This window comes from Rhineura floridana, chromosome 9, assembly GCF_030035675.1.
Source record: "Rhineura floridana isolate rRhiFlo1 chromosome 9, rRhiFlo1.hap2, whole genome shotgun sequence".
NCBI lineage: Eukaryota > Metazoa > Chordata > Lepidosauria > Squamata > Rhineuridae > Rhineura > Rhineura floridana.
The window spans coordinates 120,661,956-120,688,057 of record NC_084488.1 but is presented as its reverse complement, the minus strand read 5'-3'; the positions used below and the strand labels follow the sequence as shown (position 1 = coordinate 120,688,057).

General features: G+C 46.4%; 1 protein-coding gene across 8 annotated transcripts in view; it reads left to right on the top strand.

Annotated features, from left to right (window-relative positions):
* Positions 1-25,490, top strand: part of SLC4A11 (solute carrier family 4 member 11) — a 202,550-nt gene extending 177,060 nt beyond the window's left edge. For all 8 annotated transcript variants that reach the window (XM_061583520.1, XM_061583521.1, XM_061583517.1 and 5 more), the window contains 5 exons: positions 1,357-1,525; positions 5,644-5,817; positions 19,459-19,654; positions 21,812-21,981; positions 24,111-25,490. In XM_061583520.1, the coding sequence (XP_061439504.1) occupies positions 1,357-1,525; positions 5,644-5,817; positions 19,459-19,654; positions 21,812-21,981; positions 24,111-24,174 (773 nt within the window). In that variant the 3' untranslated portion in view covers positions 24,175-25,490. The remainder of the gene's footprint in view (positions 1-1,356; positions 1,526-5,643; positions 5,818-19,458; positions 19,655-21,811; positions 21,982-24,110) is intronic.
* The last annotated feature ends 612 nt before the right edge of the window (positions 25,491-26,102 follow it).

Here is a 26,102-nt window from a genome sequence, read left to right as displayed (position 1 = left end):
AAAATACCCATTGCGTAGCTTGCAAAGGAACAACTTCAGAAACGCCTCGGCTGCTGAGATTAGAACTGGCCCATGCATTGGAGGGATGAAAGATTTAGCCCTGGTGTTTTGCTCAAAGCCGTTGGCCAGCTTCTGAGTATTGCTCTGGCACCGTTATTTCTAATGCCACATGCACCCCAAACAACCACCGCCAGCGGGTCTCTTTGCTGCATACAGAGGACAGGGAAAACATGCATTGCAATTGCTAGTCAACTTGCTCTGGCAAGTGTTCTATGACCTTGGGTCCCCAGTTGTTGTTGGACTACAACTCCCACAAGCCCCTGCCAACTAAGCCAATGGTTGGGGATGATGGGATTTGTCATCCAATGATGTAGACCCAAGGTTGAAGAACACAGAACTAGATGGGAATCCTGCCTCAACCATCTCTGGTCCAGGCCTGCTTGAGCATTTAAAAAGGGGGGGTAGTGATAGTGTTGTAAGGTCCTGAAGGGGTTGAGGGAAGGGTGAGGGAGAAGTACAGAGTCAGTGCCTCAACCAAGGATCTCTAGGAGGTCTTGAACAAACTGTGGCCAAGGATCACAGTTAGGTGGAGCAATGATCTTCTAAACAAGCTGTAATATTCTTTAGCAATACATCTACTGTGAAATGATAATGGAGGAACAATCTCTGTCAGGACCAGGCTCCACATTGCAGACAAGGCTGCAGCTAATGTGTATGTTTGGGGCATGGCTAGTTGCCCTAATTTGTATATGACAGGCAGGCTGAGCCAGAATGGTTAGTTGTAAATGAGGAGATTTACAATGAGGAGATTTGCGCCATCCCCCTCCAGTGCAGTGAAACTGACAAAGTGAGTTTGCAAGCCTGCATTTTCCTTACAGATGACTGCAGCTATTGAATTGCTACTTTGTCATCTAAAACTGCCCCAATTCAATATGATTGCATGGACGGCTCACTTTGTTCCAATACTTTCCAAACTAGCAGTTTCCCTCCCCGAGTGGGCTGTTCCAGACAAAGTATTTATTGAGCATTCATCCAGATTTGCTTGCACAAAATTTGTGTGGAAGTTACACAGTGCTGATGTTTATTGAGCATTCATTCTGACTTGTGTGCACCAAGGTTTTGTGACATTGCCCATCATTGCCGTTATCCCACCAATTTCCCAGTGCATTACCCTACCACTTTTCTTACCACAAAAATGCTTTTTGCTTTTTTGGAAAGCGGGTTGGTTGCACAAGAACATCAAGTCCACTTTAATTCTGCAACCTAAATTTGCCTGCAAAATAAGTGACAGTGTGAAATCAGCCTCTGAAGAAGGCTTTATAGCATGCCAATGTTATGCATGTTTGTGTTTTTCAGTGTCTAAATTTAACTACAACCCGTCGGAGAGCTTGTTTGTGTTGGCTCCTCTTCGAGATCTCTCCATTGGCTCGGTTATGAGCGCGATGGGCCTGGGGTTCCTGCTGTCAATGCTTTTTTTCATTGAGCAGAATATAGTGGCATCACTCACAAACGCCCCGGAGAATAGGTAATTTTTTATTTTTATTTTGTTATAGGTTTCATTGCTCTGTTTATAATTCTTCCACTTCAAGCAGCTTTCAGGTAGCCACAGAAAGGGAGGGAGTATGCTGGGAGCAGAGCTTGGAAAAGTTACTTTTTTTGAACTACAACTCCCATCAGCCCCAGCCAGCATGGCCACTGGATTGGGCTGATGGGAGTTGTAGTTCAAAAAAAGTAACTTTTCCACATCAGGCTCTACTCCCCTGGCTATGAGGAGTAGACACAGAATTCTAGAATCCTCGCTTTTATTAAAAAAACCTTGCTTAAGGCAGATAAGCATGGCATCTGCAGTGTGTTCATCTAGAATGGGTGTGGGGAACCTTTGGCCCTCCAGAAGTTACAACTCCCATAATCCCTGGTCATTGGCCATGCTTGCTGGGCTGATGGGAGTTGTACTTCAGCAACATCTGGAGGGCCAAAGGTTTCCCACACCTAACCTAGAAGGCTGAAGCAAACTGACTGACTCAAACACAAATGCTCACTTTTTTATTTTATGTTTTGCTTCTAACCAGTTGAAAGAGTGCAGTATCTCAATAAAGATCACATTTTGGGTTCCAGCTCAGCGTCACTGCTAAGTAGAAGTCATGCTAAATATGTCGTCTGAATTGAGAGATGAATGTAGATCTCCGAGATTGTATCCGAAATCCTTTTCAATCATAGGCAGAATTGCATATCAGCCACCTTTGCCACTGAGACAGGACCCAGCCTCAGCATTCAGGCTTCAAGCCCAAGGCGTTTTCCTTGGTTCACTTTAGGGAAAGGGCCGTAGCTCAGTGGTAGAGCATCAGCTTTGCATGTAGAAAGTCCCTGGCTTGATCTCCAGTGGCATCTTCAGATAGGCTTGGCAATGTCCCTAGCCTGAAGCCTGCTACCAGTCAGTGTATACCTGAAATCTGCTGTCAACTGGTTTTCAGAAGCATGCTGCCTCTGACTAGGGTGGTAGAGCACAGCCATCATGGCTAGTAGCCATTGCTTTACAAAGAAATTCCAAGAGGCGCCTTCCCTGATGCTTGTATTTCCCTCTGTGGAGTCCAGCAGGCAGGCAAACTTGAAGTAGGATAGGAATGATCAGGGGACTGGAAACAAAGCCCTAAGAAGAGAGACTGAAAGAACTGGGCATGTTTAGCCTGGAGAAGAGAAGACTGAGGGGAGATATGATAGCACTCTTCAAGTACATGAAAGGTTGTCACACAGAGGAGGGCCAGGATCTCTTCTCGATCATCCCAGAGTGCAGGACACAGAATAATGGGCTCAAGTTGCAGGAAGCCAGATTTTGACTGGACATCAGGAATAACTTCCTAACTGTTAGAGCCATACGACAATGGAACCAATGACCTAGAGAGGTAGTGGGCTGTCCAACACTGGAGGCATTCAAGAGGCAGCTGGACAGCCACCTGTCGGGAATGTTTTAACTTGGATTCCTGCATTGAGCAGGGGGTTGGACTTGATGGCCTTATAGGCCCCTTCCAACTCTACTATTCTATGATTCAATAATTCTAAGAAGTATAATGGGGCCTTGCTTTTATCTAGCTGCAAGCCCTGATTTATGCATGGGCTCAGAAGTGGGAATCTGCAGTGCTCTAGAATTCCCTTTGATGTTTCGGTATCAAATAGAATCAAGCAGAGTGTCAGAAACGGGGGGGGGCAGGTTGTGATAGGTTTTTTTGTTTTCCTTCCTGTTATCAAACAGGAGGCTTTCTGAATCTTTCCTGTATTACTTTATAAAGAGAGAGAGAGAGGGAGATGTAAAATTGATGGCTGTGGGCACCAGAATTTACCAGAGTGTAAAGGCTCAATTTTTTCAAGTTCCTGGGTGCAATCGCTTTCCTCTTCTCCTGCCCCACTCCAAATATGACCAAATTCTCACCCTCCTCTTTCATGTTTGCAGCTTTTTCACATGTGCATCCAAGCCCCAAGCTAGTTAAGTGGATTAATTAGACATCTTTCTCTAAAGGAAAGATCGAGGCGTCTTGCAGCAGTCAAAATATACGAAAATTCCCCCCAATCAATACAGTACAGAGCAACACAGACATTGTCCATCAGATAATAAAACCACCTCACCCCGACAGAAGAGCTGCAAAGCATCAGTTCAGGGATGACCTATTAGCTGTATACATTATGTTTTTAAATGCTTTATTTATTTTATTTATTTATTAGATTTGTTAGTCGCCCATCTGGCTGGTTGTCCAGTCACTCTGAGCGACGTACAGAAAAAGCATACAAATACATTAAGACAGTAAAAAAGAAAAGGGCTTTAATATTTAAATGTTTTAAATATTTTGTTTTATATGGTGCTGTTTTAACATGTTGATGTGTGCCATCTCCAGCAGGAAGACACGTGGTCTTCCAGGTCTTTCCGCAATTCTTACTTTCCATTGTCTTGGCCTTGGCCAATCCTACCAAGGGCTCCGTGCCCCATTTTCTAGGAAGGAGGTCCCTCGAACTTGGAAACCAGGTCTAGACAAGCGTCCAGAAAGAAGCACACAGAGCTGTCTAACACAGGCACAAGGCTCTGATCTCCAAAATTCCTGGGGAGCAGCCCCAATCTTCATACACCTCTTTGTTTTCCGGGGGGCTTAGCTTGAGACCCTCTTTTTGGAGTCGGGGCTCCATCTTGGGCTCTGTCAAGTGATAAAGAGGGGAAGGTGTAAATGCTGAGATACAGAATGACCGTTGCCATCGCCACTGAGAAGCTCCAACTGATCCTTACTGAGCTAGGGTTAAAGGCGAGAGCTTTTGAAGCTGTCCTGAGCCAAATGCCAAGATGAAGTGACTGGCCCTAAGCCACCCAGGGAGCTTCCTGGCTGAGTGGAGATTTGGACCCTGGTCCCCCAGGTCCTGGTCACCACACTCTAGCCCAGAGGTGGCCAACTTGGCATCTGTAGATGTTGTCTGAGTCCAGCTCCCATCAGCCCCAGCCAGCCTGGCCAGTGATCAGAGATGATGGGCGTTGCAAGTCCAGCAATATCTGGACGACACTAAGTTGGCTAGCTCGGCTTTAACCACTACACCACACCGGCTTTTACCGAGAGGCATGTCACCAGCAATCTCTTGGTCTCTCTTGCTTGATGGCATGCGTTTTTAAAAAATGTCAATAGAAGCAGCCTTCAAACTCAAACCCTGACAGTGTTTTGCCATTGAATGCAAGCTGACTGGGGAAGAAGCATTCAGACAATCCTGAGTCTTACCTGTGACCTGAGCTTTGGTTGTGCAAGAGATATTATTTATTTGTTACATTTATACCCTGCTTTTCTTTCACCACGGAACCCAAGGCGGCATACATGTGGTTCCCAATCAGTATTCCATCCAGATACTGACCAGACCCAGACCTGCTTAGCTACTTGGATCAATAATTAATTTGCAATTAGTAACAACTTAAGTCCAGGATACCTCAGGGACCACCTGGTTCCTTATATCCCTGCCCGCTCACTGAGATATTTGAGGGAGTCCCTGTTAGTGATTCCCCATGACTAGGATGCACAGCTCATATACCCCGAGAGCCATGTGTTCGATATTGTAGGCCCAGTTTTATGCAACTCCCTTCCAACTAAAGTCAGACAGAATCTCTCTCCCTGTTGAATTTCCAGCACCTCACTGAAGACTTTTTTCTTTTTATTCCTGCAGACATTTTAACTGGATTCTGCTTTTACAGTTTTAACTTATTTTTATTTATGTATTTATTTATTAGATTTATATCTCACCCTTTCTCCCAGTAAAAAAATATTTTTTATCGTATTAAGCTTCTTGTACATTGTTTAGAGATGATTGTAAATAAGCGATATATAAACTGTTGAAACAAAACAAATGTTAAATGTTAACAAGCTTAGAAATCATTTATGGGTCCAGTGCAGGCTGGCCTGAGGAGACCAAGACTGCTTCTTGGGTCATCTCTGTTTTGTAAAGGGAGAATTAACTGGTTCTCAAATTTGCACTTCCTGTCTCCTTCCAGAGTGGTAGGTGCCTGATGCTCTGTGTGAACAAGCAGCTTACTCTACACTGGGGGCTGTTCCGACTTTTGACTGCTTGTTGCTATGGCCTGGCTAAGATGCACCCATTTACAACTTTACTAACAAGAGTTTATTTCAGGTTAGTGAAGGGGACAGCTTATCACTGGGACCTCCTCCTTGTAGCTCTGATCAACACAGGGCTCTCCATCTTTGGGCTGCCGTGGATCCACGCTGCATTCCCTCACTCGCCGATGCACGTCCGAGCTCTGGCCTACGTGGAAGAGAGGGTTGAGAATGGGCACATCTATGAGACGTAAGTCGTGGGTGGCCATTTTGTTTTGTTTGTTGAAAGTCCCAGCCTGAGCAGTCAGAGGGCTCTGGGTTGATGGAGACCACATAGCGACTGCAAAATCAAGTGTATGAAATATCTTTTAAGACTGAACTGGTGTGGTGTCGTGATTGGAGTAGAGGCCTCTGCGTGGATCCCCGCGCAGCCATAAGCCTAGGAATCTACGTTATACTAAGGGAGACCATTGATCTGTGTTCAAGTCCGCCATCGGCACCTGGCATCCTAGGGCATCTGCCAGGGCCCAGGAGGACCCGCTAGCACTGATGCTTTCCCTAGCCCCCCCTCCAGGTCTGTGAACCACCATTTACATTTCCCAGAATGCTCTGGAGTAACACCACTTTAGGCAGTCCAGGGCATTGGAAGGAATTTAAAATGCCAGCTCTCAGCCATCCCTGGAGCCAATTGCCACTACTGTTGACTCCCATCAGTTTCAGAGGGAGCCTGTGAGGATCCCACCTCAGACCACCACCTGTTAGGTTCCTCCAGTCAGGATCCTGGGTTTTATTTGTTCTCTCACACGCTCTCACAAGACCCCACTGCTAGGCAGCACCACCAGTCACTCCCTGTAAACAATACTGCTAGAGACTTTGCCTTCGTCTCCCTATGGCTTGTTTCTTTGTGTCTGGGTGCCCTTGCTGTCCACAACCCTCCTTGTATCTTTGTCTATAAAGCATACAATCCTGGGTTGCTCTGGATATTTGACGATGTTACAATATCTCCCTTCACCGCTTGCACCATATGTTTGATACTGTTTCCCTCCAGCCTTGGTAATTACCCTGCCCTCCCTTCTGGTCTGTGTATCCCCAGCCAAGTATCAGGCTTTAGGTAAACCAATAAAAGTATTTATTTGATAACACCAGGTAATAACAAGATTACTTTAGGAATGTTCAACAAGCTTATGGTTTCATTTAGTGTCACTCTTTATGTTTCCAGTCATATATATTCTGCCTAAATACCCCCCAAATATAATCCAACGCACAGTTCAACTGTCATCCTCTCATTTATACCTTCAGCCATTCAAACACTCAGCCAATCATCATCCAACATTCTCCAGCATTCTAGCCCATGTACTCCCCGCTCTTACTCAGTCACTTACCATATATCACTTAATAAACCCGCACTTACCATATTTACAGATATTAAAATACAGGGACATCACAGAGCCCCTCAAACCTCAAAATTGTTTTCTGTGAGCCTTCTAACTGGAGGCATCGGAAGTTGAACCTGGGACCTTCTTCATGCCAAGCAGGTGCTCTGCCCACTGAGCTTTCCCAAAGCCTCTCCTCAGCTTTCACTGGACTCATTCTTGTCCCGGAGGTGCATTCAGTGCATTCAGACCGCCAGATTTTTTCAGGTTGTGCCTCAAAGCCAGCTGTTGAAAAGCATCTGTTGTTCTCCTCCCCCTAACCCCACCCCACCCCAATTTAAAACTCTCTCTGACCTGTGAATCTGTGGCAAAATCCTCCTCTCTTTTTTTATTTATTGAGAAAGTGGATAGAGAAACGTTTTTCTCCCTCTCTCATAATACTAGAACTCGTGGACATTCAAAGAAGCTGAATGTTGGAAGATTCAGGACAGACAAAAGGAAGTACTTCTTTACTCAGCGCATAGTTAAACTATGGAATTTGCTCCCACAAGATGCAGTAATGGCCACCAGCTTGGACGGCTTTAAAAGAAGATTAGACAAATTCATGGAGAACAGGGCTATCAATGGCTACTAGCCATGATGGCTGTGCTCAGCCACCCTAGTCAGAGGCAGCATGGTTCTGAAAACCAGTTGCCGGAAGCCTCAGGAGGGGAGAGTGTTCTTGCACTTGGGTCCTGCTTGCGGGCTTCCCCCAGGCACCTGGTTGGCCACTGTGAGAACAGGATGCTGGACTAGATGGGCCACTGGCCTGATCCAGCAGGCTCTTGTTATGTTCTTATGTTCTTATTGGTGTCCTCTTCCTTTCTTGGAAATCCTCTACTCACGCCGTGCACCATCCAAGGCATGAGTGCCTTTTCTAAACCCAGCTAAGCCTCAGTGAACTTGCGACTGCACTTTGGCCAGAAGCTTCTGCGTTTCCTCATTATAAAAGTGTTCAGGTTGCCTCATTATGTCAGAAACACTTGAGGCAGGTACTGCCGAGGTATAGGAGCAGGTATTTGTGCGGATTTCCTTCCTTCAAAGGCCCCTTCTTGACACCCAGTACAGCGTTCTTTGGCAATCTGGTGCCCTCCAGATGACTACAACTGCCATAGCACAGCCGTGCACTGCCTGGGGAGTTGTAGTCCAAAACATTGGAGGGCACCAAGTTGGCGAAGACTGCTGTAAAGGCTTGTTTCCACCTCTGTCCTCTTCTGAACAAACTGGAACAGGTTCATAGGAGGGCAACAAGGATGATCAGGGGACTGGAAACAAAGCCATGTGAGGAGAGACTGAAAGAACTGGGCATGTTCAGCCTGGAGAAGAGAAGACTGAGGGGAAATATGGCAGCACTCTTCAAGTACTTGAAAGGTTGCCACACAGAGGAGGGCCGGGATCTCTTCTCGATCATCCCAGAGTGCAGGTCACGGAATAATGGGCTCAAGCTGCAGGAAGCCAGATTTCGACTGGACATCAGGAAAAACTTCCTAACTGTTAGAGCAGCCTTTCCCAACCAGCCTCCAGATGTTGTTGGACCACAACTCCCATCAGCCTCAGCCAGCATTGCCAATGGTCAGGAAAGATGGGAGTTGTGGTCCAACAACATCTGGAGGCACACTGGTTGGGAAAGGCTGTGTTAGAGCCATACGACAATGGAATCAATTACCTGGAGAGATAGTGGGCTGTCAGACACTGGAGGCATCCAAGAGGCAACTGGACAGCCATCTGTCGGGAATGCTTTGATTTGGATTCCTGCATTGAGCAGGGGGTTGGACTTGATAGCCTTATAGGCCCCTTCCAACTCTACTATTCTATGATTCTATGAAGCCTGAACTGGCTCAGGCTTTTAATTGTCTAGTTGGTGAAATGCCAGGAAAGGAGCTCTTAAAATACTGCTTAGCCCCAGAGCTTGGAAAAGTTACTTTTGTGAACTACAACTCCCATCAGCCCTATCCAGTGGCCATTCTGGCTGGGGCTGATGGGAGCTGTAGTTCAAAAAAGTAAGTTTTCCAGGCTCTGCTTAGGCCACATCTACACTGTACATATAAAGCAGTATTATACATGGCTTCCCCCAAAGAATGCTGGGAACTGTCTTTTCTTAAGGGTCCTTTTTCAGGAGAGCCCTATTCCCCTCACAGAGCTACAATTCCCACAGTGGTTTAACAGTCAATCCGTCTTCCCAAGGAACTCGAATTGTGGCTGTGTGAGGGGAATAGCACCCTCACTCGCAGCACCCTTAACAAACTACAATTCCAAGGATTCTTTGGGGGAAGCCATGATTGTTTAAAGCGGTATGATACTGCTTTAAATGTATAGTGCAGATGGGGCCTTGAATACTTTCTCCATGGACTTGAAACGCGCCCTGCCTAGAAAAATAAAGTTTTCTAGGCGGCTTACAAAATAGAAACAAGCATGCATTATTTAAAAAATAGGATAATTTCAAGCAACACAGTTGGGGTTCCACAGAGACAAGATGGACTGTTTCTAACAGTCTTCCTCAACCTGGTGCCCTCCAGATGTTGCTGGACTACAACTCCCTTCATCCCTGACCCTGCTGGCTAGGACTGATGGGAGTTGTAGTCCCATAGCACCTGGAGGGGCACAATTGTTGGACATGTGAGGAGTAGGAACCTCCCGAAACAGAGGCCCAGTGCCTGTAGGAGGAAGGGGAACACTACCATCCAGGGAAAGAGAGCCGTTTGCTGCTGCTGCCTGCTTGCTGCTGCTGCTACCACCACCACCCTTTCCCGGTTGGACTTCTGCTCTGCGGGGGTCACGCCTTGCAGGACCAGGCCCCAGGTACTCAGCCAGCTGTGGCTGATTTTTTCCACCTGTCCCTTCTCTGGAGGGTATATTTATTTATTTATTTATTTATTTATTTATTTATTTATTTATTGTGCTTTTATACCGCCCTTTAGCAATAAGCTCTCAGGGCGGTGTACAACAATAAAAACAGGTTAAAATACAAGTGAGTATAAATAAAATGCACTATAAAACATATGTGAAAACAAGATTGCAACAAAAAAAAATTAAAATTAACATTTGAAATTTAAAATTTAAATTTAAAAAGCCTGGGCAAAGAGGTAGGTCTTTACCTGGTGCTGAAAAGATAACAAAGAAGGCGCCAGGCGTATCTCGTCAGGGAGGTTGTTCCATAATTCGGGGGCCACTACTGAGAAGGCCCTAGTTCTAGTTATTGCTCTCCGGGCCTCGCTATGCATTGGAACCCGGAGAAGGGCCTTCGACGTCAAGCGCAGCGAGCGGGTAGATACATAGCAGGAGAGGCGTTCCGCCAGGTATTGCGGTCCGATGCCGTTAAGGGCTTTATAGGTAAGAACCAACACTTTGAATCTGGCCCGGAAACATATTGGTAGCCAGTGCAGTTGGGCCAGAATAGGTGTTATATGGTCAAATTTCTTTGTCCCAGTAAGAACTCTGGCCGCAGCATTCTGCACCAGCTGAAGTTTCCGAACCGTCTTCAAAGGTAGCCCTACGTAGAGTGCATTACAGTAATCCAATCTAGAGGTTACCAGAGCATGGATAACTGTGGCGAGGTTCTCCCTGTCCAGGTAGGGTCGTAGTTGGGCCACCAGCCGAAGCTGGTAGAATGCATTCCGTGCCACCGAGGCTACCTGAGCCTCCAGTGACAGGAGCAGATCTAATAAGACCCCCAAACTACGGACCTGCTCCTTTAGGGGGAGTGTAACCCCATCTAGGGCAGGTCGGACGTCAACCATCTGGACAGAGAGCCCCTCCACCAACAGCATCTCAGTCTTGTCAGGATTGAGTCTCAGTTTGTTAGCTCTCATCCAGTCCATTATCGCGGCCAGGCAGCGGTTTAGTACATCAACAGCCTCACCTGAAGAAGATGAAAAGGAGAAGTAGAGTTGCGTATCATCAGCATATTGCTGGAAACGCACTCCAAATCTCCTAATGACCTCACCCAGCGGCTTCATATAGATATTAAAGAGCATGGGGGACAGAACTGAACCCTGCGGGACCCCATATTGGAGTACCCAGGGATTCGAGTAATGCTCCCCAAGCACCAACTTCTGGAGACGATTCTCGAGATAGGAGCGCAGCCACTGCCAAGCAGTGCCTCCAACTCCCAAATCCGCAAGACGCCTCAGAAGGATACCATGGTCAATGGTATCAAAAGCTGCTGAGAGATCCAGGAGAACCAACAGAGTTACACTCCCTCTGTCTTTCTCCCGGCACAGGTCATCATACAGGGCGACCAAGGCTGTTTCTGTACCAAACCCCGGCCGAAAGCCCGATTGAAATGGATCTAGATAATCAGTTTCGTCCAAGAGAGCCTGGAGTTGGCGAGCGACCACTCGCTCTAGAACCTTGCCCAGGAATGGAACATTTGCTACCGGTCTATAGTTGTCAAGGTTTTCAGGGTCCAAGGAGGATTTTTTTAGGAGCGGTCTCACCACCGCCTGTTTCAGGCAGAGTGGTACCACTCCCTCTTGTAAAGAGGCATTGATCACCTCCTTGGCCCATCCGGCCGTTCCATTCCTGCTAGCTTTTATTAGCCACGAGGGGCAAGGGTCCAGAGCAGAAGTGGTCACCCGCACCTGTCCAAGCACCTTGTCCACGTCCTCGAGCTGTACCAACTGAAATTCATCCAATAAAACAGGACAAGACTGTGCTCTGGACACCTCATTAGGTTCAACTGTTACAATATTGGAGTATATATAAGCCAGCTGGCTGAGGTGGCTCCTGCCTTGTTTGCCTTTTTCTGGGTCTTCAGTTATGTGCCTGGGAGAGAGGACTCAGAGCCAAGTGGGGAGATTTGAGGGGGGCCCAATAAGTGTAGTGACGGGTAGAGGGAGATATGACATTGTGAGGAGAACTTGCCAGGTAAGGGGAACGGGGCCTTGACAGTTAATGGCTGTGCCTTGTTCCGGTCCTCCCCACACCTGCAGGTTTGTTGGTTGCTCTATCAGCCAGCTCTCAGGCCTCCGGATGCTGCTGCTAAATGCCAGATTGGTGCATAATAAGATCTCCCTCATTCACGATTTAATTGTGGATGAGGCAGCCAATCTGGCATGTATAACCGAGACCTGGGTGGGTGAGCAGGGGGGAGTCAGTCTCTCCCAGCTATGTCCACCAGGGTACCTGGTCCAGCATCAGTGTAGACCTGAGGGTCGGGGAGGGGGGGTTGCTGTGATCTATAGGAGCTCCATCTTCCTCTGCAAGCACCCTGTCCATGTGACTACTGGTCTGGAGTGTTTGCACCTTATGTTGGGTCAGCGGGACAGACTGGGGATTCTGTTGGGTGTACCGCCCACCCCGCTGCCCAACAGACTCCCTAGCTGAGCTGACAGAGGTGGTCTCGGGTGTACTGTTGAGATCCCTCAGACTGTTGGTTCTGGGGGATGTCAACATCCATGCCGAGGCCACCTTATCCGGGACGGCTCAGGATTTCATGGTCTCCATGACAACCATGGGACTGTCCCAATATGCCATTGGCCCAACACATGTAGCAGGGCATACTCTAGATTTGGGTTTTGCATCTGGACATGGAGTTGGTGATCTGAATGTGGGGGGCCTTACATCAGTCCCTCTGTCATGGACAGATCACTGCTTGCAGAAGTTTAGACTTACAGCGGCTTTTCCCCTCTGCAAGGGTGGGGGACCTATTAAGTTGGTCCGCCCCCAGAGACTAATAGATCCGGATGGTTTCCAAAGGGCTCTGGGGAGTTTTCCAGCTGATAGGGCTGGCGCTGCTGTCGAAACCCTGGTTGAACTGTGGAATACAGAAATGACCCGGGTGGTTAACATGATTGCTCCTGAGTGCCCTCTCCTGTGTAGAGCTTGTACGGCTCCATGGTATACCCCAGAGCTGAGAGCGATGAAACAATATCGGAGACGGCTTGAGTGCAGATGGAGGCGAACTCCTAGTGGATGCAATCATACACTGGTAAGTGCCTATGGTAAGCTGTATTTAGGGGCAGTGAGGGCAGCAAAGAAACAATATTTTGCTGTCACTATCAAATCATCAATCTGCCGCCCAGCGGAGCTCTTCAGAATTGTCTGGGGGCTATTACACTCTGGCCCCAGGGACATGGTAGAACCATCGGAGGCCCGCTGTAATGAATTTGCTAGGCACTTCCAGGATAAAATCTTTAGCATCTGCCAGGACTTAGACTCCAGTGTTATAGCAAGTGAAACAAGCGAGGTATCCAGAGCACAGCCTTGTCCCGATTTCTTGGATGAGTTTCAGTTGGTGCAGCTTGAGGATGTTGACAAGGTGCTTGGACAGGTTCATGCAACCACTTCTGTGCTGGATCCTTGCCCTTCTTGGCTAATAAAAGCTAGCAGGGATGGAACAGCTGGCTGGGCCAGGGAGGTGATTAATGCCTCTCTGCAAGAGGGGATGGTCCCTGGCTGCCTGAAAGAGGCGGTAGTGAGACCACTCCTGAAGAGGCCCTCCCTGGACCCAGAAAATCTTAATAACTATAGGCCGGTAACAAATGTTCCATTCCTGGGCAAGGTCCTCGAACAAGTGGTGGCAGGCCAGCTCCAGACACTCTTGGATGAGACCGATTATCTGGATCCGTTTCAGTCGAGTTTCAGGCCTGGTTTTGGCACGGAAACAGCCTATGATGTCTATGATGACCTTTGTCAGGAGAGAGACAGGGGGAGTATGTCTCGGTTGATTCTCCTTGATCTCTCAGCGGCTTTGGATACCATCGACCATGGTATCCTTCTGGGGAGACTGGCTGAGTTGGGAGTGGGAGGGACTGCATTGCAGTGGTTCCGCTCCTACTTGGCGGTTCGCCTCCAGAAGGTGGTGCTTGGGGAACATTGCTCGGCACCCTGGACTCTCCAGTATGGGGTTCCGCAGAGATCAGTTCTGTCCCCCATGCTGTTCAACATCTACATGAAACTGTTGGGTGCGGTCATCCAGAGCTTTGGAGTGCGTTGCCATCAGTATGCTGATGACACGCAGCTCTATTTCTCCTTTTCATCTTCTTCAGGTGAGGCTGTCAATGTGCTGTACCAGTGCCTGGCTGCGACAATGGACTGGATGAGGGCTAATAAACTGAGGCTCAATCCAGACAAGACTGAGATGCTGCTAGTAGGTGGTTCTTCTGACCAGATGGTGGATGTATAAACCTGTCCTGGATGGGGTTGCACTCCCCCTGAAGGAGCAGGTTCGTAGCTTGGGGGTTCTCCTAGAACCATCTCTGTCACTTGAGGCTCAGGTAGCCTCGGTGGCACGGAGTGACTTCTACCAACTTTGGTTGGTGGCCCAACTACGTCCCTATCTGGACAGGGATAACCTGGCTTCAGTTGTCCATGCTCTGGTAACCTCCAAATTAGATTACTGCAATGCACTCTACGTGGAGCTGCCTTTGAAGACGGTTCGGAAACTGCAACTTGTGCAAAATGCAGCGGCCAGATTGGTAACAGGAACCAGACAGTCCGAACATATAAAACCGATTCTGGCCCGCTTGCAAACCCACCCATACACTACGTTCAAGATCAAAGGCCCTCCTCCGGATGCCTACTCCAAGGGAAGCTCGGAGGGTGGCAACAAGGGAGAGGGCCTTCTCAGTGGTGGCCCCCAAATTATGGAATGATGTACTTGACGAGGTGTGCCTGGCACCAACACTGTTATCTTTTCAGCGCCAGGTCAAGACTTTCCTTTTCTCCCAGGCATTTTAACATGTGTTTTAAATTGTTTTTATATTGTTTTAAATTTTAAAATGGTGTTTTAAATGGTTTTTAAAATATGTGTTTTAAATTGTATATTTGTTTTAATGTTTTTGATTGCTGTAAACCGCCCAGAGAGCTTCAGCTATGGGGCGGTATACAAGTGCAATCAATCAATCAATCAACAAACAAACAAACAAACAAACAAGGAAATGAAGACAGTGGGGTGAGGGGAAGAAATGAGATAAGATGTCCCTTTTTCAAAGGAAGTAGGGAAAAATCCAAGGTTGGTATTGGAGGTGTTTGGGGGCATTCCAGAGTTCAGGAGCCTGCAGTACAAAAACCGAGCTGCCCCTTCTCTTGAAGTTGATGAACAGCATTGGGGTCAGTTATGGGGAGAAGAAAGACCACCTCCCTTTTTTAAGGCGCTTCACCCATGCAAACCCCATAAACTTTGTGATTCCTGCAGCACAGAATCAGCCCTTCTTACTAGTGAACAGAATTTTTTTAATGGTGTGGCCACTAGAGGGCACCTGTAGTTAGGTACATCTGTCTTGGGTTGCGTATTACCTGCATTTTCTGCTGTAAACACACTAGTCCCCAGAGCAAAGCGTTTCCATTAGCCACACCTGGAGGGGGAACGGGTTGATCTGCCGATCAGTTGTGAAATCTCTTTGAGGTTGAATTTAAAAAAATGCACTCAAGCTGCTCCCACCAGGCTTCACAGTAAAAAAGGGCAGGGTTTGACTAGCGTCAAGTGCCCCTGTTTTCAGAAGAGAGGTGGAACCAGCAGAATAGTGAATGTGTTTTGATACTTAGATGGCTTTAAAAGCGGAATTAGACAATGGCAGGAAGGCTGGATTGATCAGTGGCTATTCATCATGGTGGTGAAGTGGAACCTCCAGGTTCATACGCAGTCTATGTTGCTGAACAGCTTTTGGCGGGAGCAACAGGAGAGGGCTCTTGCCTTCAACCCCTGCTTATGGACTTCCCAAAAAGGCACCTGGTTGGCCTCCATATGGAACAGGATATTAAGGCTGCATACACACTATATGCTTAAAGCACATTCAAACAACATTTTTCCCCTCAAAGAATTCTGGGCCCAATTATTATTGTTATTATTTCCCCTTACGAGGAAAGGTTGCAGCATTTGGGGCTTTTTAGTTTAGAGAAAAGGCGGGTCAGAGGAGACATGATAGAAGTGTATAAAATTATGCATGGCATTGAGAAAGTGGATAGAGAAAAGTTCTTCTCCCTCTCTCATAATACTAGAACTCGTGGACATTCAAAGAAGCTGAATGTTAGAAGATTCAGGACAGACAAAAGGAAGTACTTCTTTACTCAGCGCATAGTTAAACTATGGAATTTGCTCCCACAAGATGCAGTAATGGCCACCAGCTTGGACGGCTTTAAAAGAAGATTAGACAAATTCATGGAGGACAGGGCTATCAATGGCTACTAGCTGTGATGGCTGTGCTCTGCCACCCTAGTCAGAGGCAGCATACTTCTGAAAACCAGTTGCCGGAAGCCTCAGGAGGGGAGAGTGTTCTTGCACTTGGGTCCTGCTTGCGGGCTTCCCCCAGGCACCTGGTTGGCCACTGTGAGAACAGGATGCTGGACTAGATGGGCCACTGGCCTGATCCAGCAGGCTCTTCTTATGTTCTTATGTTCTTATTGTTGTTGTTGTTCTGTGTTGCTTTTAAATGTTTTCATGCTGCTGTACACCACCCTGAAGTTTTGCGAGAGGATGGTATATAAATACTTTTAAAAATAAATAAATATAAACCCTTCACAAACAGTAATCTAATTATTATTGTTGTTAAGAAGAAGATTATCATTTATTTATTTATAAAAGTATTTATATACCACCCTCTCGCAAAACTTCAGGCTGGTGTACAGCAGCATGAAAACATTTAAAAGCAATACAAAACAATCATTAAATGACTGGCTAAACAAAACCCACCACATTTTGAACAGCTACATAGATAGGCCCCTTAGGTTGTTGGGAATTGTAATTCTGTGAAGTGGGAAAATGTGCTTCGAAGGTCCTTTAAAGGTTAGGGAGTAAACAGCCTAAAACTGTGGTCTGATCGTACAAGATGCTTCTTAGGGTAGAAACACACTCACTGTTCCGCCGGTTTCAGTGTGTCTCCTCCTCTCTCGCTTCTGAAAACGGGAGCTCGTGGTGCTAGTTAAACCCTGCCTCTTTTTACTTAAAACCTGGTGGGAGCCACCTGATTGTTGTTTTTTTAAAAAAAAATCACTTCAAAGAGATTTTGCAACTGATCAGCAGATCAACCCATTCCCCCTCCAGTTGTGCCTAATGGAAACACTTTGATCTGCCGACCAGTATGTTCAATAGCCGTATTTTGTTGCTTGTCAATAGCCTTCTGGAATTAGTGGATCTGTCTTCTCAAGGGGAAACGTGAGCCTCCATCAGCCCCAGCCAGCATGACCAATGACCAGGGTTAGGGACACAGAAAGCAGTCTTATTGGCCCATCTGGAGAAGGAAATGGAGGGTCGTAACTCAGTGGCAGAGCATCTGCCTTGCATGCAGAAGGTCCCAGGTTCAATCCCTCATGTACGCATTTTGCTAAACATTGGTTGGTGAACTGCTTGAATACGTGTGAATTTCGAAGGCTGGTTGTGTTTCGGTTCTGATATTGTTTTGGAAAGTACGAGTTTGATTTGGCTTGAAATGCAAACTGAATCAAATTTCTCCCTGTCCCTAACACACACACACTCTTTAGCTCCCGTGATAGAGCATCTGCTTTGCATGCAGAAGGTCCCAGGTTCAATCCCCGGCATCTCCAGGTAGGGCTGGGCAAGATCCCTTGTCTGAAATCCTGGAGAGCTGCTCTATTGTAGGCAATACTGAGCTAGGCAGATCTATTTTAAACTTTAAGAATATTGCCAGAAAAAATGAATAAATCCAACACCTTTATGCACAGGAGTGTTTACAGGGGAGTGGGGAACCTACCAGTTTGCAATTTTATCATGGGAGTTTGTCAGTGTAGCTCCCATAATCCGCATCAGGGCTGAAGTTCCTAACTACTCCTTAGGAATTACGCTTTGCACAAGTTTGATTTGTGGTGTAAACAAGGTAATCCCTGAAGCTGATCAAAATGCCTGGCTGCTTGGGGAGATGGGTTTTTGAAAGAATAGACACTGGTTTTGTTTCCACTGAGCTTATGTTTGATTGTTTGACTTTCATATGGGTTGGGTTGGGTTTTTTTTGGGGGGGGGGGCGGGTTGAAGGTACAAAAACAAAAGAAATCAATGCCCTCTGAAATCTGGTAGCTGCCGCTAAGAGAGGATTAAAAGGCAGAAAAAGGGATTTGGACTGTTCAGAGGGATTTTGTTTAGCAGGCTGCAAAGTCTAAATTAGTTTTAAGCTCTGAATGTGGGCAATGAATAAAGGAATCACTAGAGCCTTGTCTGCTCGTTGGTAGGGGGAAAAACCACTTTAATTGCTCATCAAAAGAAGTAGGGCCTCTGACCTGTATAAATTATGCAATTTAAGCAAATTGTGTTGCTTGCTAATCAAGGAAGGAAAAAGCTGTGTGGCTCACCTAAGCCTTCCTCCCTGAACTCTGGAAAACCCATTTAGCCCTGTGCTTCCTTTGAAGTTTTCTCCAGATGTTACACATACACTTTCAAGACTGTATTTGCCATCAAAGGGGCTAGAAACTTGTACATATACTTTCACGTCTGTATTTGCAGTCATAAGGGCTAGAATCTTGGGTTTTTAAAAAAAACAAATTGGAAGATATTCTCAGGATGCTGAATTTTTCACATAACACCAAATCCCAACCTTGCATAGAATCCTCTAATCTCCATAGAATATAGGTGAACTTAGAAACCTGCCTTATACCATGTCAGATAACTGGTCTGTTTTGCTCAGCATTGTTTTACTAACTATGGCTTTCAAGGATTTCAGGCAGGGGTCTTTCCTAGCCTGACCACTAAACTATGGTCTGTATAGAAATTAAAACAAAAAGTGGAGAAATGCCCCAGCTGCGGTCCAGAGCCCCGGCTCTTGAACAGTCCTGTGATGTACCATGAGACTCATTCACACATGCATGTAGATCACCTGCTGCTTCTGGTTACCCAAGGGCTTGACTCCTGCTAAAAAGGAAATTTTAGAGTTCAGGCTGCGTTGTTTGATTTGTGGTGGCTCATCCACACATACAAGCCAGCAAGTAGCCAGCAAGTGATCAATGCTTAACACTAGCGATGGGATCTGTTGGCCAGTGCCGGTTCAAACGCATTCCATTGGACCCTAACAGGCCAGGATCAGGTCGAGTTCATTCTTTGTCCACTAGTCACTGCTTTTCCTGATCTGGTTTTTTTTTCTTGCAAAAAATATTGATATTAATATCGATAATTTTGAAAGGAAATATTAATAAGTGAAAGGAAATATTGATAAATGAAAGGAAATATACATAAAATTATTGTTCTTAATATCGATATTTGAGGGCGGATATTTTTTTTTAAAAAAAATCAAAAATAGCCTTGGAAAATCACTACATAAAAATCCAATCTGCAAGGAAAGAGAATAAACGAATTAATGGAAAATTTGGTTACCGAATCCAAATTGAGCAGAATTCTAGCACATCCCTGTCCAACAAACAGCCATCAAGTGGTGGATGCCCCCAAGGTCTTTGTGATTGGATCTCTGTGATTCTTTGCTCTCTCTCACTCACTCACTCTCTCTCTCTCTCACACACACACACACACCACCACTCACAGCAACGGGCTCTTTTGCTGCTTTCTGACAAATCCCGCTTTATGTTTTCTCCCCTGCCAGGATTGTGAGCGTGAAAGAGACTCGGCTGACAACCTTGGTGGCCAACTTCTTGGTGGGGCTCTCCCTCTTGCTCCTGCCTTTCCCACTGCAGCTGATTCCAAAGCCCGTCCTCTACGGGCTGTTCCTGTACATCGCCCTGACCTCCATCGACGGGAACCAGCTTTTTGAAAGGGTGGCCCTTCTGCTGAAAGAGCAGGTAAGTGCAAGGGCGGATGGCTTGCAAGCCGGCGTTTGGCCACATAGGATAAGGAGCTGAGCGGCCCTCCGGCCTCTGTTTCCTGAGGAAGCTCATAATAATGAGTTGATTGCCGTACCTTGAAAAACACGGCTGTTAAATAATCTCTGATTGCTTTTTATGATCTCCCACCCCTGCCCACTCCCCAGCCTCATTGCTCACACCCTGTTTGCAGTCTTGAATGTGCTTCTGCAGCAAAAGGCTCCGGGCAAAATGCCACTGGAGAGGGGCCAGCAAAGAAGTCCTGGCCATCCGGTCCAGGAAAAAACAGCAACTCTCACCTCCTGGCATAAGAAGTGGCCTTGGCCATGCCCTCTATTTATGCAAGGGCATAGCCATCACTCTTTGCTCAAGAGGCTTTTTTAATGTATATATATATACATATATATTATACAGCCACGAGAGTGACTGTATACTATAGCCAGCGGGGATATTTCACATTCCGCAGTGTTAAATTGAAAATACCCCCCAGGCCATTCTGAGGCTTCCCATAAGCTCATTTCAAAACAAAACCTTACAAAACTTATAGTTCTGAACGCTTGCTTAACAACCCTGTCAATTTTCATGGTGATACACAAAACAGTCACAGAGAATAGACAGTTCAAAGTGTAAAAAGAGGGGGGGGGGACTCCAGAGCCCTTTTGGACTTTTTTCTCTGAGAGTTCTCATAATCTGTTGAAATTCATTAAAAATCAGCCATGTTCACAGAGTACCTGTAATCCTAATATTGACCTTGCCCCATACTCTGACCTTCATCTTCTGCAGTTGAAAAGTTGAAAAAATGCCTGGCTTTAATTAATTTAATAAATTTTGGGTGGAACCCAATGATAACGCAGAGCATGCTCAGTAAGAACCAACTGTCAGAGTTCTAAAAGCCTCACAGCTGCTGAGCTTAGCTAATCAGGGGGCCACACCCACACCAGACTTTGATTTCACTTTGGACAGTCATGGCTTCCCTCAAAGAATCCTGGGAAGTGTAGTTTATGAAGGGTGCTAAGAGACTCCTATTCCTCTGAGAGAATGGTTTAACAGTCAGCCACTGATTGAAGGTCTGTGAGGGGAACAGGGCGTCTCCTAGCAACTCTCAGCACCCTTCACTAACTACACTTCCCAGGATTCTTTGAGAGAAGCCATGACTGTCCAAAGTGAAATAAAGGCCTGGTGTGGATGTGGCCAGGGAAAGCTTTGGTTTAAATGTTGGTGGGAGGCTACATGTGTCTGCTGTAGAATAAAAAGGTGGGGGAAAGCCTGAAAAAGAATGATTCTGTTTACAATGTTTTCCTTTTGGAAAGGAAAGGGGCTTCCCCTCTGCCCAGTGCCCACCCACCCAATCTCCTCCCCTCCCACTCCCTGCCCCTTCCCTGGGTCAGTGTTGGACTACGACCTGGGAGACCAGGGTTCGAATCCCCACACAGCCATGAAGCTGACTGGGTGACATTGGGCCAATCAAACATGATGCTCAGAGGCACATGTTACCAAATTCTTCCAAGCTACACAGGAAGTGGATTGGGCTGTGAAAGACCAACTGAAATTGTGTTTGCATTTTGACCAATTTGTAGGGCAGTCCAATATCTCAGTTCAGGTCTCCTGCTCCCCTGGTGCATTCACTATAGCTGCCCAATTTCCCTTCTTTTTAAAGTTTGATAGAATAGCTGTGGGCTATAGGTACGTTCTTAAACCGCAAGGTTTTTTGCCTATTAGTGAAGAGAGAGAGAGAGAATCATAGAACAGTAGAGTTGGAAGGGGCCTATAAGGCCATCAAGTCCAACCCCCTGCGCAGAACGCAGGAATCCAAATCAAAGCATTCCTGACAAGTGGCTGTCCAGCTGCCTCTTGGATGCCTCCAGTGTTGGACAGTCCACTACCTTTGCAGGTAATTGATTCCATTGTCGTATGGCTCTAACAGTTAGGACGTTTTTCCTGATGCCTGAGAGAAACCCAAACTGACAGGTTCACCCACTCACCCCCACCTGCCCCGAAATCTTTTATGTCTCTTCCTCAAAGGCCAGAAGCTCTCCTCACAGTTCTTCTTCTAGAAACATCTCTCGCGGCCTGAGGGGGTGTATGGCAGTCACAATCCCTGCCCTCACTTGATGCTAACAAGTTTGTCCTTTCCAGACAGCCTACCCTCCAACGCATTACATCCGCCGGGTACCCCAGAGGAAGATCCACTATTTCACAGGCCTGCAAGTCCTCCAGCTCCTCATTCTCTGTGGGTTCGGGATGTCTCCTCTCCCCTACATGAAGATGATCTTCCCCCTCATCATGATTGGAATGATCCCCATCAGGTATAGTCTGCAGCTGCCATCTGCTCAAGAGACAGCTTTGGGATTTGGCTTCACAGAGGAGTTATAGCTATGTAGCATTGGGTGGGGGTCTGGCCCCTTTTGAACCTGCAGTTTTACAATAGCATAGTGTAGTGGTTAGAGGAGGTGTGGGGAGCCTTTGACCCTCCCAATGGTGTTGAGCTACAATTCCCGTCAGCCCCAGCAAGCATGGCCAATGGCCAGCAATGATGGGATTTGTAGTTCAGCAACATCTGGAATGCCGGAGGTTCCTCATGCCAGGGTTAGAGTGTCAGGCTAAAAGCTGAGCGACCAGGGTTTCAAATCTACATTCAGCCACAAAGCTCACTGGGCGACCTTGGGTCAATCTCTCTCCCCCCCCCCGAGCCTAACCTACCTTACAGGGTTGTTGTGAGGATAAAATGGAGGGGGTAGAACCTTGTAAACCACCTCGGGCTTCTTGGTGGAAGGTTGGATGTAAAGGTAATAATAAATAAATAATGACTAAAATACCAGCCAGGGCTAATTACGCGGCCACCTCTGGGCTGTGTGTTGTGCCACAAGAATAGCTGTACTAATCTTTGGCAGCCAAACAGCAGGCTTCTCTGGCAGTAAGACCTAGTGATCAGGGTGGGAGGCGGCCCAAAGACCACTTCACAGGCAAACTGAACAAATTCTGCATGATTGTGGAATGCCCTCCCAAGGGGAACCTAGGGCACTGCCTGAGACTGAGTCAGGCCATTGCTCCATCTAGCTCAGTATTGTTTACACTGACTGGCAGCAGCTCTCCAGGTTTTTAGGCAAGGGATGTTCCCAGCCCTACTTGGAGATGCCCTTGGCGATTGAACCTGGGACCGTCTGCATGGAAGGCAGATGCTCTGCCGCTGAGCTAAGGCCCTTCCCGAAGAGGGTTCTGCATGATTGCTCACCTTTTAATTACTGATGAGGACTTTGGAGCAAATTAGGGCTCTGTTGCCACAAGATACCCTTGTAACACGTTGGCCTGCCTTGGCTGCTGGTCTTTTGCCTGTATATTGTGATAATGGTTTTGGATTCTTATTTTTTTAGAATCTGCCCAGTTGCAAGCTGCTTCTTTAAAAGGAGAGACTTCTCGAAATGTAGCTGCGTGGCCGTTTTTATTTATTTTATTTATTGTAAAATATTTCTATCCCACCCTTCTACCCTATAACAGGGCACTCAGGGCGGCTTTCAAAAATAAACTCAAACACGTACATAATAAAATTGTAAACTTGATGGCCCAATGGCCTGACCCAATATTCATTATTTATTTATTTGATTTATATCCTGCCCTTCCTTCCAGTAGGAGCCCAGGGTGGCAAAACTAAAAACACATTAAAACATCATAAAAACAGACTTTAAAATATATTAAAATACAACAACCATTAAAAACATATTAAAACAAAACATCTTTAAAAACTTTAAAAAAAAAAAGCTTTGAAAGCATTAAAAAGAAGTTTTAAAAAATATATTAAAAAGCAGTTCCAACACAGATGCAGGCTGGGGTAAGGCCTAAGGCAGTATAAGTCATCTGCCTAGGTTCCCATTTGGAGATTATTCTGGGACCTTCTGCATTCAAAGCAGATGCTCTGCAACCTTTTGTTTGTCTTAAGGGAAAGACCACTGCTCACTTGCATGCAGAAGGTCCCAGGCTTGATTCCCAGCCATATCCCAGGTTATGGTCTGAAGGCACATGAGGCCAGCTCCCTGCTGAAGCTAAGCAGGGTCAGGTCTGGTCAGTGCCTGGATGGGAGACCGTTTGTGAACCGTATGTAAGCCACCTTGGGTTTCTATCATGGAAACAAAGGCAGGGTATAAATGTAATAAATACATAAATATCCAGGTAGGCCTTTGCCTGAGATCCTGGAGAGTGACTGCCCGTCAGCGTAGGCAATACTGAGCTAGATAGGCCAATGCTCTGAGTCAGTATAAGGCTGCTTCAGTGGAGGCTGGTGGCTCTGATGTCAACGGAGCAATGAATCCACCAGGCAGCTTCCCATAGAGTTTACAACGCAACGCGTTAGATGCAGCTACTGTTGCGGGCCCCAAAAGAGCAATGTCCTGTTCAGTGGTGGCCTGAAGTTCACTGTCCTCCTTGCTCCTCCTCTGCCCAGGTATAACTTGCTCCCCAGGATCATTGAAGCAAAATACTTGGATGCTATGGATGCTGAGCACTAGGGGAGAACGACCCTTGGCCCTCGCAGCAGCAGCTTTTTCACATCGGAAGGAATCTGTCGCCCGGCTGAGTTAACTTGTTGGAAGTCGGTTGTTTATGAACCTCTGTGACTTTTTTCCATACCCCTTGCACCAACTACTCAAAGGCATGTTGTAGCCCAAAACTTGAGGGCTGGGGGGGGGGATGAGGGGGAACCAGGGGTCTTCTGAGCTGAGAGTCAAGCGTGCTTTATGGAAATCCCAAAGACAAGTGCTTGGAATCGCCAAGCCATTCTTTGTTTTAGGGGAAAATATTGTCTTTTTTATACACGTTTTTTGACACACACCCCTTTTCCCCCTGAACTGTGCTGCTCTGCAAGAGGAACAGCAGGCCACTCCTTTCTTTTATTTGACAGAATTACCGGGTCGATTTGGCCCCTTTACTGCAGTTTTCCAAGTTCGTAAGCCAAGCTTGCTCCAAGTAAACAGCTTCTCCTGTTGGACAACTGGTGTCAGTCGGTCACCTACTCATCTCTAGCACTCCCAAGTTGAGGGGCAAGAGCTGCCACCAGAAGATCAACGGAGAGCAAGGTTGGGACAGATTTCACTCAAATTTTGGAAATTCTGTATCGTATTCTGTCAGCGGTCAGCAAAGGATTCACGCACAGCGAGGAAACTCTGTTTTCATCCAGGAAGCAGGGACACGTAGGAATTAACCAAACCCTCTTTTAGGCTGCTGTTTTGCAGAGGACCCCAACTTGGAAATGTAGATTTGCACAATGGCAACACTTTTGAAGCAGGCACTGAAACATTTGGTGGAATTCCTCTTCCCTTCTCCTCTGTGTACAGAGTACTAATGTGTACATATATACATATTTAATCTAGATTTGTGTATATATTTTGAATATAATTGTCCTGGGTATTAGATGCCTGTTTTTTCCCAGAGACTGAAAGGGTTTTTGTGCAATCAGTGTTAACTTGTACTGTATGATAAACTACATTTTTCTCTTCTTCTTCTTCCATACTGCTTAATTCACCCTTTTCCTTTCCTCGTTGATGCTTCCTGCTGTTGTCAATCGCTCCTCAGTTTAATCTTAGCGCTTTACCCCATCGCTTCTTTTTTTTTTGCTCTCGGCATTTAATTTTAACGTACAGTACATAGTCAACATTGGGGTTTGGGGTTTGCATTGCAGCTTAGGCTTTATTTTTTGTTTGGTTGGTTGGTTGGTTTTTGCCTAAGCCATATTCCTGTTGCTTGTCTTGCCATGGTTTCAGTTTTGTAGTTTACCTTCTCATTTCCCCCTGCAAAGCATTACATTATATTTCTGGAAGAATTCTAATGCTCCTGATGTCTGTTTTTATATAGTGTGGCTCCTACTTATCTCATGAGTGTGTGTGCGTGCATGTTTTGTGTCGTCGCCCTATTTTTCCTCCCTTCCCCCCCTTTTTAAAGTGCTGTGGAAAAAATCCATATTGTATTACAGATCACTGTCAAATTTTCCCCCAATGTTCCTCTGCCATGCAAGGTTTATTAAAAAAAAAAAAAAACTTTTGCAGGAAAGATAGCTGAGCATTGAAGAACTTTCAGCATGCTAGATACGATGAAAGGTAGCAGGGTTACGCCTGAACCCCATCTGCTGGTTGACGAGGGTTAAGTCTGTAGATCGGGTGTGGCCCTCCAGACGTTGCTGAACTGCAACTCCCATCAGCCCCAGAAAACACGGCCAGGGATGATGGGAGTTGTAGTTCAGCAGCGTCTGGACGTTTCCTACACATGTAGATAGTCTGAGTGCAATAGGGTTGCCAGGTCCATGGCCTGAGACTGATCCTGTATCTTTAGGAGAAGAGAAGGTCAGCCAAGTGCCGGTGTTCTTGCAACGCTGTAATGGGAAAAACCACAAGGTGGAATTCTCCCTCCCCCCTCCACAACCTTTAAAGATACAGAAGACTTC